The sequence below is a fragment of the Sceloporus undulatus genome, chromosome 6, assembly GCF_019175285.1.
Source record: "Sceloporus undulatus isolate JIND9_A2432 ecotype Alabama chromosome 6, SceUnd_v1.1, whole genome shotgun sequence".
Taxonomy (NCBI): domain Eukaryota; kingdom Metazoa; phylum Chordata; class Lepidosauria; order Squamata; family Phrynosomatidae; genus Sceloporus; species Sceloporus undulatus.
Genome location: NC_056527.1, coordinates 137,728,440 through 137,743,505, shown reverse-complemented (window position 1 = coordinate 137,743,505; position 15,066 = coordinate 137,728,440). Strand labels below are relative to the sequence as shown.

At 43.6% G+C, this 15,066-nt stretch overlaps 2 protein-coding genes across 4 annotated transcripts in view; one reads left to right on the top strand and one right to left on the bottom strand.

Moving 5' to 3' along the window:
• The window catches only part of LOC121933588, a 31,311-nt gene extending 26,896 nt beyond the window's left edge, over nt 1–4,415 (top strand). For 2 of the 3 annotated variants that reach the window (XM_042473550.1, XM_042473549.1), the window contains 3 exons: nt 344–418; nt 889–985; nt 3,366–4,415. In XM_042473550.1, coding sequence (XP_042329484.1) covers nt 344–418; nt 889–985; nt 3,366–3,787 — 594 coding nt within the window. In that variant the 3' untranslated portion in view covers nt 3,788–4,415. Of the gene's footprint in view, nt 1–343; nt 419–888; nt 986–2,436; nt 2,526–3,365 lie in introns of all 3 variants that reach the window. The other variant, XM_042473551.1, reaches the window with a different exon arrangement.
• A 450-nt stretch (nt 4,416–4,865) lies between these two features.
• NCAPD3 (non-SMC condensin II complex subunit D3) overlaps nt 4,866–15,066 on the bottom strand; it is a 51,809-nt gene continuing 41,608 nt past the window's right edge. Inside the window, exons 23-32 of the mRNA XM_042473977.1 lie at nt 14,720–14,956; nt 13,228–13,427; nt 12,910–13,020; nt 11,757–11,933; nt 10,714–10,874; nt 9,592–9,710; nt 9,406–9,483; nt 7,419–7,493; nt 7,262–7,322; nt 4,866–5,006 (exon numbers count right to left, since the gene is read on the bottom strand). Coding sequence (XP_042329911.1) covers nt 4,895–5,006; nt 7,262–7,322; nt 7,419–7,493; nt 9,406–9,483; nt 9,592–9,710; nt 10,714–10,874; nt 11,757–11,933; nt 12,910–13,020; nt 13,228–13,427; nt 14,720–14,956 — 1,331 coding nt within the window. The 3' untranslated portion in view covers nt 4,866–4,894. The remainder of the gene's footprint in view (nt 5,007–7,261; nt 7,323–7,418; nt 7,494–9,405; nt 9,484–9,591; nt 9,711–10,713; nt 10,875–11,756; nt 11,934–12,909; nt 13,021–13,227; nt 13,428–14,719; nt 14,957–15,066) is intronic.

The following is a 15,066-nucleotide window of genomic DNA, read 5'->3' as shown; positions in this document are numbered from 1 at the left end:
CAGTCTCTTTGCTTAAGGCAATGGCAAACCTCTTCTGAAGAAATCTTGCCCAGAAAAAATGTACTGTATTCTTAGAGCCAGCATGGTGTAGTCGTGTGAATGCTGGAGTAAGATTCTGGGAAACCAGGATTTGAATCCCCACTCAGTCCTGGAAGCCCACTGGGTTGCCTTGGGCAAGGCACACTCTTCCAGCATTAGAGGAAGCCAGTGGCAAACTTCTTTGGAATAAATCTTGCCAAAAAACACTTTAATGTCTTTGCTGTAAATCAGTGTCCATCAAGAAGGCCCATAACAACAACAGCAGCAGCAACAACAACATGTATCTGGTTTTTTCCCCCTGAAGGTTTCTGAAGGCAGCAGTCACATGAAAGAGCTGCATCTTTCTGACCCCTTGGACCATCAGCCACAGGACGTTGTGGTGAGTTTGCCATCAGTGCGGGTGGTAGGACATCTTGTGTGTTTCAGAAGCAGACGGATGAAATGGTGGGTGGCTCTTCATCTGAGCTGCATCGTCTATAAGGTTGTTGTTGTTGTTATAGTTATTTAGTGGCTTTTGCCCACCAGTGTGTGAATCAGAGGCCCAAGGTGCCCCGTGGGGAGCCATTATCAGTTATTGCATTCAGCATTTTTGTCTCTCTTTGGCCAAATGCAAGAAGTAAAGCCCTGCTGAAGTCTGTTCCTTCTGGACTCATCACCGCCTTTGACCGAGTGGTCACAGTACCCGTGGCCCAAAATACTTTCTCTGCCTTTTTGGGCAAGTCGGTCCCATTTGTGCCACTCTTATAACTTTACATGCTCCAGGACTGAGGAGAGGAGAGGACTAACAGGTCTCTGGCAATGCCATTTTCTGCTACCACTGTTCTTGCTTCTTGGGGCTTTATTTTCTAGAGTCCCATTTTGGAGAATGCCCTGGATGTGGCTGAATTACCTCCAGTCCAAGTTTGCAGCAAGCAGAGCCTCTGTGGAAAGCACTTGGAAGGAGGAGGTGAGTGATGACAGCGGTTTATTTGGATCTCTCCAAAGCTGGTTGCCTTGGCTGACCACCTGCTTCTACTGCTAACCTCCAGCTGGAAAAAGGAAACAGAGCCCCGCTGCCCCTCATCTATCTGCAGCTGAGGAGTGGAGGAGGTCCCTTTGAGGCTTAGGCTGAGGAGGGATGTGTGTGTTTCCTTTAAAGATGAAGACTGCCAACTCTCACAAATGTGACACCCACTCCACCTCTCTGGCCTGTAGGCACCCTTCCCCATACAACAGATTGCTTTCTAGTGTGCTGCTGAGGACACACACACACTGCTTGTGCATTTTCTGCAGTTGTGCATCTTAAGCTCTCTGATGTGTGGGCACCGGCAGTTCTCCCTCCTCCCCCCAATATGCTGGGGACCAGCACCATATTTGTGCCTATTGGCTTAAGTTGTTTCTTACTTTCTTGGAAACTCTCCAAAATCAATAACAGATGGTTTGGGGATTGGTCCATGGACCACCACCTTGAGGAAACACTGTCCTGTCAGGCAAACCTTGGGATTTGGATAGCAAAAGCTCATGGTAAGTTGACCATGGATACTGACAGGGGAAAAGGCTTTCTTTTTCTGTCTGAAGAATATCTTGTGCTAGTAGGAATGAGGACTTTGCTTGTCAGGGAGCCTCAGGAATGCAGTCAGGGCCAAAAAGATAGTTCACTGGGGAAGGGGATTGCATAGAGAAAGCCCTGAAAATCTCTTGACATTTTAATGACTAGCCAGTGTTTCTGCAGTTCCTTTGTGGTGCTGTTCAGCTCTTCCTCTATTCACATAAGCTGTTACAAGAACTGGGTGTACCTATGAGGACACACGGGAAGCCTGCTGTCCAGCCAAAAAGTGGGCCAAATCCCATGTGGGGCACTTCAGCCAATGGTTTGCCCTTTTCCAAATTCAGATATGTTCCGTCCCCATCATATGAATGGATACATTGAGAGCACATGTGCACATGCTGTCAACAGAGAACACAGCAAGTGCCTGCTTCGTCTACCAGAGGTGCCACTGTTGGTCTGGGGCTCATTGTAAGGAAGGAGGACTGGGAGTGGGGCTGAAAAATGCTACACACTGCCATCCACAGAGGAGCATCAGTGCCTCTGTTGCAAGAGGTAGAAGCCCATGTGGAGCATCCCTACAGGAGGTTATTCCCTCTGAGTACAGTTATAAAGCTAAAGAGACTTTAGAAACTCACTGCTTTCTGAAGATTCTTGTCATGATGGTGGCTTGCATATTACTGTTGAATTGTGCTTGAAGCATGATGGGGGCGCAACATGGCGAAGGGATCCCAGCCTGCAGAAGGCAGAACAAAGCGTCCCCATTTTACTTGAGACCTGAAATGGCCTTGCTTGTAATACCTCTGCTGCTGCCTCTAGAAATGGTAACCCTGGACTGTAGCAGACCTGCCGTGCATTGCTTCCATCTGCAGGAGGAAGGTTGCTTGGTGCAGGAAATGGATGGTCAGAAAGGCAGCTTAGAAGAGGAACAAGACCAAGGATCACCAGAAGCAGCAGGAAGGTACAGTGCCCACTCCAGACACTGAGCCAGCTGGCCGGATGCCTGGCATTCTGTAGCACAACACTCTTCCTTCTTTAATGTTCTTTCTGTGGCAGAATGGGCCAGAATATTTTTGTGTCTGATGGAGCTGCAGTTGGGCCCACTGTTTTTACTTGTGAGTCTGGCTGCATTTGTTGCAGGGGGCGAGTCTCCCATCGGCACAGCTGGGTTGGAGGTCTGGCTGAGTCCTTGGGATTCGTGTGGAACTTCAGAAGGTGCAAAATGCCGCTTCCATGAGAGCCAAATGTGACCATTAATATCTCATCTTTTCAACATAAAATTGTTTTCTAGTGGTGATGAGAATGAACAAAAAATGTTTTTAGATTTCTGAGCTGGGATCCAGGATTCAGCTAAGAAAGGAAAGTCAATCCTTCACATCTTTTCCAGTCCAAATTAATTCTGTGTATTTATCGGCTGATAGTTGGCAAGTGGGGTGCATTGCTGAAACTCTGCATTTTTTTTTGGGGGGGGGAAATCTCAAGTTATTTTGAGCAGTGGGAGGTGAACCAGAATGGGCATTCCCTTAAAAGATGCATGGATGGACCCCCTTCCCCCTTTCCTTTGAAGAGCCTTCCTGGGCTCTTTGCTCCTCCAGCTCCACAGCACTGTCTGTCCTGAGTGAGCTTGGATGGCCACAAGAAACCCTGACATGTTGACTTTTTGCCTGTTCCAGAACATTTGCTGTTTTCTGGTGACTGGCTTGCTTTTCTTTCTCTTGGGTGCAATGGAAGGGGGTGCCTGTGGGCTTCACCATGGCCAGTCCATTCCCCATAGCCTTTCCTGTGGATCTGTTTCTCCTAGTGACAGAAATGCTGAGTCTGAAGTCAAACAAATGGAGGCTTGGAAGGAACACGCTGAGGATTCCCCAGACAAAGTGGATCAGAGATCTCTTGGACAATGACAGGCTTTGTCTGTGCAACAAGGAAATAAAGCTTCAGTTCAGAGTTTGCAGGAACAGCTGCAGCAAGAGAAGGAGGAAGAGGCAGTGCTCCAGAGGCTGCATCAGCAGGAGGGTGCCCTCCAGCGAGTTCCAGCCCCCTGCGCCCTTGCCCTTGCCCTGCCTTCCCAGGTGGCAGTGCTTAGGTGGGCTCCATCAGTCAGGTGGCTCGAAGGAGAGTGGGGGAGGAGTGGGTTGCCTCTGTTGGTACATTGAGCTTCAGCTTCAAAGCAAAAAAAAAAAAAAAAAAAAAAAAAAAATGTCCGAAACTCCTGGGAATGGCTGAATTCTGAACTCAGGGGTTGGGTTGAATTCTGTTCCCTTGTGCTCTTTTCATACTGATAGCTTGACATCTGGGGCTTACTGTAGAACCCTCTTCTTTTTACCTACAAAGAGGTGCTGGACCACTAAATGTGGCTTTGCTCCAAGACATCCACTTAGTCGTAGGGTTGCCTATTCTGAGGTGGTGTCAGGATCTCTGACACTCACCCAGTGTGGCATGAGGTCTCCGGCGTATTTGTTTTTTGCTTTGAAGCTGAAGCTTAGTGTATTAATAGAGGCAACCCTCTCATCTCCCACTGGGGCAGGGTCCCAGAAACAACAACTCTTAGCTGACTGTGGAAGTCAGCTAAGCTTTGTGTCCCCTTCCAAAGGCTGTTCAGTGACTCTTCTCCGAGCCACCTCACCGACAGAGCTCACCTGAGGGCAGGGCACACGGACAGATGTAATATCCTTGAAATTGTTAAACGACTGTGAGCTACTTGTGTGTGTGTATATGATTTCAGCATAAGCTTTCAGCTGCCTATGGTGCGTCCGTAGTGTGTATATATGGGGTGTGTGTGTGTGTGTGTATACATATATATATATATATATATATATATATATATAGGAATGATGAAACAGAGACCTTAAGGCTTTTCTAACACACTGTGATCTGATTTGGACTGGAAAAATACATTTGTGGAAGACTGGCTCTTTCATATATGACTGAACACTATTATCATTTAGCCACCTCATCCCAGGGATACAAATTGAGCTAACTGCTCTGTAGCTCTTGTGACCCGGTTTTGACTGTCTCAATGAGAGTTTAATTTTTAATTCTTCCAGGCTTATTTTATTTACTCATTCATCATGCACAAAGTAAGCTAAAGCATACAGGCTGTACACTATCCCAAGTGATGAGTTACTTTCACCAACAATTCCAAAACATATATTTACAATATATCGGTTTAAAAAAGAAAGCTTGACATACCAACATTACAAATATATTTACAAGAACAGAATTTAGGCAAAGATTTAAACAGTGATTGCCAATGAGACTACAAGTGGGTGGAAAAAGGAGATACCATGATTATTTTTCTGTACAAGATACGGCTTTGGGAGGTGGAAACCATCATTTTGATTGTGTCAAGGGAGTTTTGCGGCTGGATCTTCTCAGCCCCACACTTGTGGGGCGATTTTCCCTCCCGGGAGAGTTGATATTCCACGGTGGGGGCTGTGACAATCTAGAAGATCAAAGAAGAAACAGTATTTGAACACAGGAACGCAAGACTGAGTGGTCAGAGCCATGTCAAATTGAATGCATGCCCCCAATTTGTAAAAATCGGAGTCAACATAAAGAAGTTAAGGCAATTTTTGAACTGAAGTTCTTTGTCCTTATCCGGAATTCTGTAAACACTCCAGTTCCACATGTGAACTAATTAACCATTTCAACACAGAGCATTCAGATAGGTTACTTGAAGGATGGTATTCTCCCATATGAATCTGCCTGTGTTTTAAGATCTTCTGGGGAAGCCCTTTTCTCTATCCTAATAAAATAATCTGGCAGGAACACAGAAAAGGTCTGTCTCTATGGCTGCTCCCAAGCTCTGGAACTCTCTTCCCAGACAAGTTAGACTCACACTTTCCTTACTATCTTTTCATGACCTGGTGAAGATCTTGTTATTCTAGCAGGCCTTTGAGAATTGATTTTTAAAGAGGAAGTACATCTTGTATAATGTGCTGGGGTTTTATTTGTTGGTTTTAATTTTAACTGGGTTTTAATTTTTTTGGTAATGTAATCATTTTTTAATTGTTGCATGATGTGAATTTTTTAAAGCTGACACAAGGCCCAAACTGGGAATAATGTGGAACTTTATTACTGTACAGACATGTCCCTTCTCCTGAGCTATATAGCGCTACAGCCTACCATCAGACTCCCATCCAGCAAAATTGCTGATCCTGTTTTTCAGCTCAGAGACAGCACATTTCTTTGGATGGGTTTCCAAAGAGCAGTGAGAAGGGCTTCTCCACAAGAGTAAACCCCTGCTCCATCACAATCACACGTCATGTTTGTTTTCTTTGTCCCACCTCATACAAAGAGATGGTATTCAGCACCTGTTCATTTCAAAACTGAAAAAGCAGGGTTCTCAACAGCTAGAAAATCTTGTTGGGAAGATTAACAGAGAAGCAAGACTTTTGCACAGTTTTCGCTCAGTGTCCCAATTGTCTTTTGTAGCAGATGTAACACTGGTGAGAAATATACATTTTCTCCTTCAGTGGAGAGAAATGATAGTTATTTGTCCTTTCATGCAAGGACAAAATAGAGGCTGGTTTACTTCTGTCAATAGCAGAGTAGTGTACATCAAAAACATAATTCATTTGCAGGCACCAAGTTCCACTGTTGTGCAGTACTGTATATACTCATGTGTAAGTCTAGAAATGTTAGTCAAAAATTGACCCCAAAAACCTAGGTCGACTTATCCAAGGGTCAATGTAAATACTATACTTTAACTCTTATTAAAAAGGGAACCATCCCTGGTAAAAGGCAAGAGTGCAATCTGTCCTGGAAGCACTGACCTCTGTTCTCTCTTCCATCCATCCTTTAGTGTGAACCAAAACCATTATGCCTGCCAGACTTTTCTAGGTTCTTTGGCATTGTTTTCCTTTGCTTCATCATTTAGCTCCTTTGTTGAATGTCCCTAAGTTTTAGCCTCAACTCATCCAAGGGGTCATATCAAAACCCGTAATTTTGCCCCCAAAACCTGCCCTCAACAGGGGGTCGACTTATAGTCAAGTATATACGGTAATTCATGTCAGGCTAGGAAAGCCTAGATTCAAATCTGGACTTACCCACAATTATTTTGGAGGCATCAATCTATCTTGGGTCCAAACCACATTGCAGTAATCCAGGTTGAGACCACTTTAACTGCCTAGGCCCAATGCTAGGGAATTCTGTGAACTGTAGTGGTCTTGTGGATGGATTTTTGCTTCATTTTACACCTTTATCTCTGTCGTTGCACACAGTAAGTGGCATGGTGTTTCCACTTCCTCTGAATTACTCTCCTTTATCTTCTTTCATTTCTTCTCCATCCTTTTTCCTATCTTTTCCCCTTCAGCTTTCCATTTTACTATGCTGGAGAAGGGCTTTCTATGTCAGATTAGCTGGGCAGAAAAATAAAAACTCAACAGTCATAACCAAAAAAGCATTTAGACTCCTGCCAGATCAGATTAGCATGTGGGATAAACCCAAATGTGGTGGATTGCTCCCCCTGGCATCCCAGAATGAACCTTCTCGGTAAGTACAACTTCTAATTTTGTGAGCCATTTAGCCTTCTCTGTCAGAGAGCGCCAGTAAACTACAGTTCCCAGTATTCTCAGGACAGTTAAAGTGGTCTCAAACTGGATTATTTCTGCAGTGTGTTTTGGACCTTATGCTCATGGCATAATTTGACAGGAAAGGATTTAGGGCTGCAGGATCATTCCTATCAGTTATACTCACGGCTTGTCAGGTGATTGCAAACAGACGATCTGTCTCTGTGGATCCTGAGCATCTTGTTTGCCTTCAGGAGGAAAGTCAGAAATATCAACATGTTTCAGTTGCCCCAATTATAAGTTTATAAATGCATGTAGGAGGAGTGGGATCAGCAATAACTTACCTTGCGCTGAATCTGGTGTATGCGTCAGACTGATATAGCTCACTCCAGCCCCAAAGGTCATGTTGTCAATAGACTCTGAAAAACACAAACACTGGGAGGATGAATCTGAAAAGATTATTAATTACTATTATTACTACTAGTAGTAGATTATTTTATTATATCTAATGCTACTAGTTGACAGGATACTTTATGGAGTAATGCAGGCAAGGAGGGATAGGTCCAGGCCCTGAAGCAGCCTTCACGTTTCGGTTCCAATTTCTTACAGCCTGATTTTAAGATTATAAAATGAATCAGATCAAAGGACTATCTAATCCAGCATGTTTTTCATACAATAGCTAACAAGGTTCCCCTTTGGAAATGCACGCCTGTTGTGCAACGTGAGTGTTTAAGTTCAACCTTTGAGCGAATTATTTAGCTGAGGGAAGGGGAACCTTGCTCCTCCATGGGATTTTGGAGAGCAATACACCGCCACTGGCACACCTTGGTTGATGTGTGTTATACATACTTCAATTTTGCATCCTGATTTTTGTTTTTTGGTTGTGAGTCACCTTAAGTGTCCCACACTGAGACAGAAAGATAGGATTATAAATACATTTCAAATAGACATACAAGTTTTTCAGGATATCACCAGCTTCTAAAAATGCATCTACTGGCTTTGGCTGCAAGAAGGCCAATAGAGAATCTGCATGTTTACTTGAGTTAAAGGTTGTTCCAAATGTCATGGGAATTGAGGTTAGGCAAGAAGTGAAATTGGCTCTCTAACCTGTAGAACAGACCACTTTGATACTAAAAAGACATCTCTTTCTCACTCTGATTTAACACAATGCAAACAACAGCCTTCTCTGATTGTACATCAGGCAGGAGTGGGCAGACGCATTTCCAAGTCAGGGGCAGGCAGTTCATCTCCCCCTGGTTAGTCTCTCAATCATTCTTTCTTTGAAACTGGGGCGGGCTGTGCCACTGAGGCTGAATCTGCACTGCAGAATTAATGCAGTTTGACATTACTTTTAACTGCCATGTCTCCATGCTATGAAATCCTGGGATTTGTCATTTGTTGTGGCACCAGTGCTCTGACAGAAAAGGCAAAATATCTCACAAAACTACAAATCTCAGAGTTCCATAGCATGGAGCCATGGCAGTTAAATCAGTGTCAAACTGCATTAATTTTGCACTGCAAATTCAGCCTTACTTGCTGTGAACTGTGCATAACTGCTGTTTGAATGGAGGAGGGAAGAAGAAATTACAATGGAACAGGTATGAGAACTGTTTCTCTCTTCTTTAAGGACAAGGGGACTGAACGCTCGATACTGGCCAGGTCAGGCAGCAGTAATGCGATGTGCAGCTTGTGATGCTGCTAGGAAGGAAAGCTGGAATTTTAAGCCTTGGCCCACTCAGGGATTAACAGCTTCTCCCCCTCCTTCTCTCCTCAGCATATGTCACTTAAGTGGAGCATCAAAACAAGCCCCCAGGCAGACAGAAAGGCACAGTTTTCATGGCAGTGGTGTCCCAAGACTTTCTGCACAGCAGATGAGGGAACTATAAGGGCATGTGGTGTTAATGTCAGGTCTCTTGACACAGCTGTGTTAGGGGAAGGGTGGCAATGGTGGTCAGCTGTCTATAGTCAGTGGCAGGCGCGAAATAATGCACAGGGTTCCTTCTGTGGATTGGAAGCTAGGATCCTTTCTTAAATAATAAGAGATTAAACTTGGAATCATCTCTATATAGTTATGCTATCACATGTGGGTCCACTCAAAGGCTCAGGCTTCAGCAGGCCCTATTAGCATGTGCAGGAAGAAATCAATGCATTTTATGTTGGTATTAACAAAGAATAACACCAGTCAATCATATGAGCACACTGAACAAATGAACAGAGAAATAAATATAAATGAACAATACAAAAACTAGTAAGACGAAATTAATGCGGTAGTTTCGAACTTATTCTATGATAGCCACACCATTCTAGAACACAATTGTTTTGCATACTTACTCTCCGGGGTGCTGATTGCCCGGGCTTGCAGCGGAATGCTAGATCGAGAAGACCTCTGGTTTAGACTGCAGAAGGATCCTGGAAGCAAAAAGGAATAATGAGAGACAAACAGTGACTGATGGCAGAATTGCCTGTTTTAGCACTAATGGCAGAAAGTCCATTTTGGGGTGTGGGAGAGGAACTTACCTTTGCTGATCTCTGGAGAGGCAGGTCTCTGTCCTACACTTCTGCTGCGCTGTCTGTTAGCATTCTCCACAGCCTGTTTTGCAGAATTGAGGATGGCAAAGGTATTGAGGGATGTCTTCCTATAAAGGAGGACAAAGGAAGAAAAAATTGCTGGAGGTTTTGTTGCTCCTTCAGGGCTAAGGAAGCTCTGTGTATTCCAGATGTTTTGGACTTCAACCAGAAGCCAGCATGGTAAGGTATTATAGGAGCTGTCTTGCAAAACCTTTGGTGGGACAAAGGATCTGCATCAAGCCAGAGCAACACTTTTCTTTGCCAGGTCCTCATACTGAAGGCAAAGTTTGCCTATCCCAGAGTGTGCAGGGGAGGGTTAGAAGTGACCAGACTGGTTGTCTGTTGATAAAACACAAGAGCAAATATAACCTAGATGGGGTGGGTAGGAATATATTTCTGGTTATCATAAGAATGGCACATTGGATACTTATTGCAATGGTCCATGCTTGTCACTAATGAAGAAAATATCTATATTAGGCTAAGTCCCAGTGCCCAGCCAGGCCAGACCAAGGGAATGCAAATATTAATCATTTGCAGCAGTTATAATTTGTGCCCTTGACTCCTTCCAACAATTGTTTGCAACTAAGCCAAGCTTTTAAATGGAAATAAAATAAAAATCAGAGCACAGCAGTCCACTGAGGGCATGCACAGGAAGCGGCCTACACCAGGTAACACCAAAGAGAGGTGACACCCAGTCAGGCCCTCCTCCTGCTGTAGGGTGAGAAAGAGCAAGTGCACCCCCCTAAGATTCAGTGTGGCAGTGGCTTCCTCCCAAGGAGGCAGCCACTGCCTTGGCAAAGGGTGAGTGCACCCCTACAGGATTCAATGTGGCAGCAGTCTATTTTCAGGAGGAAGCCAACGTTGCGGTGAAGGATGAGTGGTGCCCCTCTAGGCTTTGATGTGGCTTCCACCTGAAGAGAGACTGCCACCACACTGAATCCTGGAGCAGGCTAAAGTCACCAAAACTCCAGAAGAATGAATGTTAGATTTCAGGTTTAAATCCAAAAGGAAAAAAAAATCACTGAACTTAAAAGGATATTGTTAAATAGCTGAATCTACCAAATATCTTACCCGTGCCTGGGTTTCAGGATGTCTGGTCTGGGTGTAGTAAACGCAAAAGGCGCTGAAGCAGGAGGGGATCTTAAAGGCGAGGGAGCTCTTGTGGCAGCTGGAGAAGTCTCTGGATTTTGAACATCAGGAGGAAGTACTGCTCTCTCTGGGGTGGGAGACTGCTATTGAAAGGAGAAAACAGTGCATGCCAGATTTCTATAATATAGAGGGCCTTTGTGTTATCATTGGGTTTTCAGTGACTCAGCAACACACATCACTATTATTCCCATTTTACAACAAAAACAGCTGAGACTGAATGTAAATCTTTGCAAGGTCACAACCCACAACCATGTTAGAAGCTTTTATCCTGGCCCCTGGGACACAGAGCTGGGCTGAGAAAGAGTGACACTGTGTGTGAAGTTTTGAACACATTCTCCAGTTAGGTGAGAGGAATGAAGGGTTTTAGAGATTAAATTTTAGGCCAATTTAAAAATCATGTTCTCTCTTAGCATAACTATAGGAATATTGGCTGCTGGGGGAGCGAACGACAGGGGACAAAAAGAATACTATTAGAGAGTTTGGAGCACCTGCCCAGAAACGCAAATAATTAAATGATTCAAGTGGCATTTAAAACCTATATAAAATTATTCATATGGTATTTAAACCCAATATAAACCCACTGTTGATTTGTAGTATGAAGGGATCTCTATTCAGCACTTAGAAAATGTAACCTGTAACCAAATAAACTCCAGCCAACCTTTTCAGCCTCTCAGTAGTCACCCTACCCCCTATACACCAGCTTTCTTCCGTATCAGATGATGACAAGATGATTATTTCCAGGACATGGAATTATTATTTTGGGACTATGACTCCCAGAAACCCCCAGCCAGCCTTTTATAAAAATACAATCCTAAGTCTCAAAAAACAAAACAAAACTCTGCAGCCATATTAACCAGAGACTATTGTGAAGAGGGTTGGGGACTGCCCTGTTGGCAAAATGGATTGGTGCAAAGCTGGCAATCACTTCAGAATATGTGCTTCTTTTCTAAGGTGGGAATCCGTACCTGGCCTCTGGCCAAAGTGTTCACGGCTTCCATGGCAATAGGCATCTCCTGGCCTTGCTGAGACTCCCTCTCCAGCTGCTCCTCGTACTTCTTCATGTCATACTCTAGCTCAGCTGCCAGCTGTTTGTCCATGGCAAAGAACTCTTTGACCTCGTTTCTATAGTCTTGCATCACCTCCTAGAAGATGCAACAGAGTTGGAATGGTCAAGAAAAGGATCCCTCGGTCTCTGTCCATTTTCAAGCCAATGACCTTGCAGTCCAAAAGTATCCAATGACAAACTGACTCTCTGCTCTACAGAATGAGCAGTGAACAAGATACAAACCCATTCAACCACAAAGAGACTGGTAAGAGCCACAAGAACAGGATCTGGACCTTCCCTTCCCTGGAACAAGTCAAAGCTAGAGACTTCTATGTGTATATTTGCTCCATCGCCTTGCTTGTCATCAAGCTGGATTTTAGAAGAACTCAGAAAGAACCAGAAAGAAAGACATACAGGGAGCAGATGGTTCAAGGGGATGGAGCAAAGTCTGGAGAGCAGTTGGTGGTGACTGGATACAGTTATTGCCTGAGGAACAGAAAATGTGAGATTCTGTGCTCTCCAGCCTTCAACATCCAGCTGGTTGCTCTGAAATCTCCCTGTTTCCTCAGCCTAAGATCTAGGCCAAACGGTGGCCACTATTTTTCCCAACTTTGCCACAGGTCAAATTCACAAGTAGGAGAGAAAGTGCCACTTTAGTGAGTACATTATGTTATATTGGTCCCTGTGTCTTTTGGGGATTTTCAACCCTGTCTTTTGTGCCAGGGAACAGACTTCAGTGCTGTGGAGGCCAATGGGAGCAAAAGCCAGATTTTGTTCTGGCCAGGCACAGTGAGCCTTGTAGTTTTGCTGCAAGTTGGCCACTTCAAATTTAGGTCAGTTTAGAACTTTCCTCCCAAAGGGAGATCTCAGGTTTCTGGGCATATAACTAACCAAATCAATCCACAAAGACTTTCCCTTGAAACTATGTCTCTCCCTTTGCTCTCAAGTCTCCTTGCTGTTATGGTCCCTTGAGGCAGTAAGTCAGCACAGCATTACAATCAACTTGGCAACTAGGCCTGGAGCAGTTGTCCATGGCACAGATTAACTGCACAACAGGGGCAGGAAAAGATTACCCGCAGGTAGTTCATAAGGTCTCTCAGTGCCGGAAGCCTGTTTTGCTCCAACAAGGTCTTCAGCGAAGTGATAATCGGGATGACGTTTTCTATAAAGTGCTTCTTTTGAACCTTTGGATTGAATAGAAAGGACAGAGAAATGAATTCAGGTGAAAAAGAGCACCCTGTCCCAAACAGAAGTTTAGCATGCTAATAAGGGAGACTGTTATAAGCTCAGACTGAAAGGAGCTTCTCCAGACTGAAAGGTCTGAAAGCAACAAAGCACCAAGTAGTTTGCATAGCCATGCCCCAGCACAATTCTGGAGCTGCAATACTCACTTGAGATATGAGTTTCTTCTGGGCCACCTGCATGACAACATTGGCCATGGCCAGCTCATCCTCATCGGGTTGGATGTCATCCTCCAGTCTAGATCTCATGGCTGACAATTTAATCTCTTTGCAGCTCAGGATCTCAAAGGTGTCTGAGAGCAGCTCGCTGGCATCCATGTCAAGAGGGAGGACCCCATCCACAAAGCAGGCTAGAGGAAATAGTAGAGAAAAACAAGGACTCTTTATATCACTTCTAAGTTATTTCAGTCAGGAGTGACACAGTGCCCCTCGCAGAATTTTTAAGCCAAAGGAGAGTTCATCCAGTCTGGTTTGTTTCTGTAGAGACTGTAAAATGAGACCATGCTTGCTTTCAAACTCTCTGTCCTCGAGAGTGATCAAACTTTTGTTTTCCACCCCTAGACTGTGGCATGACCTGTCGGATGAGATTCAACAGCTAAACATGCTCTCTGAATTTAAAACAGTATTAATTCTGTCTCTTCCAGCAGGCCTACCCAGTTGATTTTAAACTGTGAATTTTAAATTGGTATTTTTTAAATGTATATCTCAATGACTTTGATGTATAGTAGTTGTCTCAATATTATGTTTATGTGTTTTAACCTATGTGTTTAAATAGTTTTGTGTGTTTAGTTATACACTGCATTTTTATCTATGTTGTGCCCCAACTCGAGCCTCGAGGTGGGTAATAATAATAATGATAATAATGAATTGCTTCAACACAGAAGTCAGATTCCACATACAGGGATGTATATGCAACCACTTTAAGAATGGGAGGCACTCATTCTTCTGAATCTGGATTTGGCTACTGCACCAATTATTGAATTGAAAGGCCAAATTGTTATTTGGTGAATGAACTTAAAAACAAAACAGGACAACACCTAATTTGTATCCTAGACTGGAGTATGACTTTGCCAAAGCACAACTCTTAAGACTGGGAATAGGTGTTGAGAACAGGCTTTTGTCTACTTTGTTAAGCTAGTTTATTTCAAGCAGCAACAATCACACCATGTAATTAATAAAAGCGTTCATAAAAGGAGGGATAAGCAGTCACTCCATGAGTTTAGAAATGAACAACCTAATGAACTTCAAATGTTTTGGACTACAGCTGCTGTTAGAATCAGCCAACATGGTCAACAGCAGGAATTATGGGAGTTGAAGGCCCCACAGTTTGCTGCCCCTGCATTTTTTGTTATGTGATGTGTATGCAAATAAAGTACAAGAACTATACAAAACTAAAAATACTTAGTAGTTAAGAGATTTTGTTGTTGTATTCAGAATGCTGCACATATACAATCATATTATGTTCATGATTGGTGAACTGCTTTGCGACTGGAGAATTTCTCAACTCATATTTTTAGACACTCTCCAAAGGGTCTCACTGTTTGGGCACTAAATTAATTAAACTAATTTCACACAGTCAATGCTATACATATTTCATTAGTGTTCCACACCATGAGCTCTGTATCCAAAGCCAATGGCTTACCTAAGACGTTCAGGCTGATTTTTGAGGTGATGTTGAATCTCTGCTCATCAGTAAAATGCTCAAGAAGAAACTTGTAAATCTCCATCCGCTTTTCCTTGTTGGCTTTGCCCTTCAGAGAAAACCGATTCTTCTCCCTTTCGCAAGTGAACACAAATTCATTAGCAACAATGGTAAACATGCACAGGCAACCATCTTCTGGATCCCTTCTGTGTTTGAAAGGACTGCGTTTAGATGGGTCTGAGAGATTAATACATATTTCCCTTCCTGAGGAAACCAAAGAGAGAATACTGCTGCAAGACACCTAATTCTTAACTAATAATAATAATAATAATAATAATAATAATAAT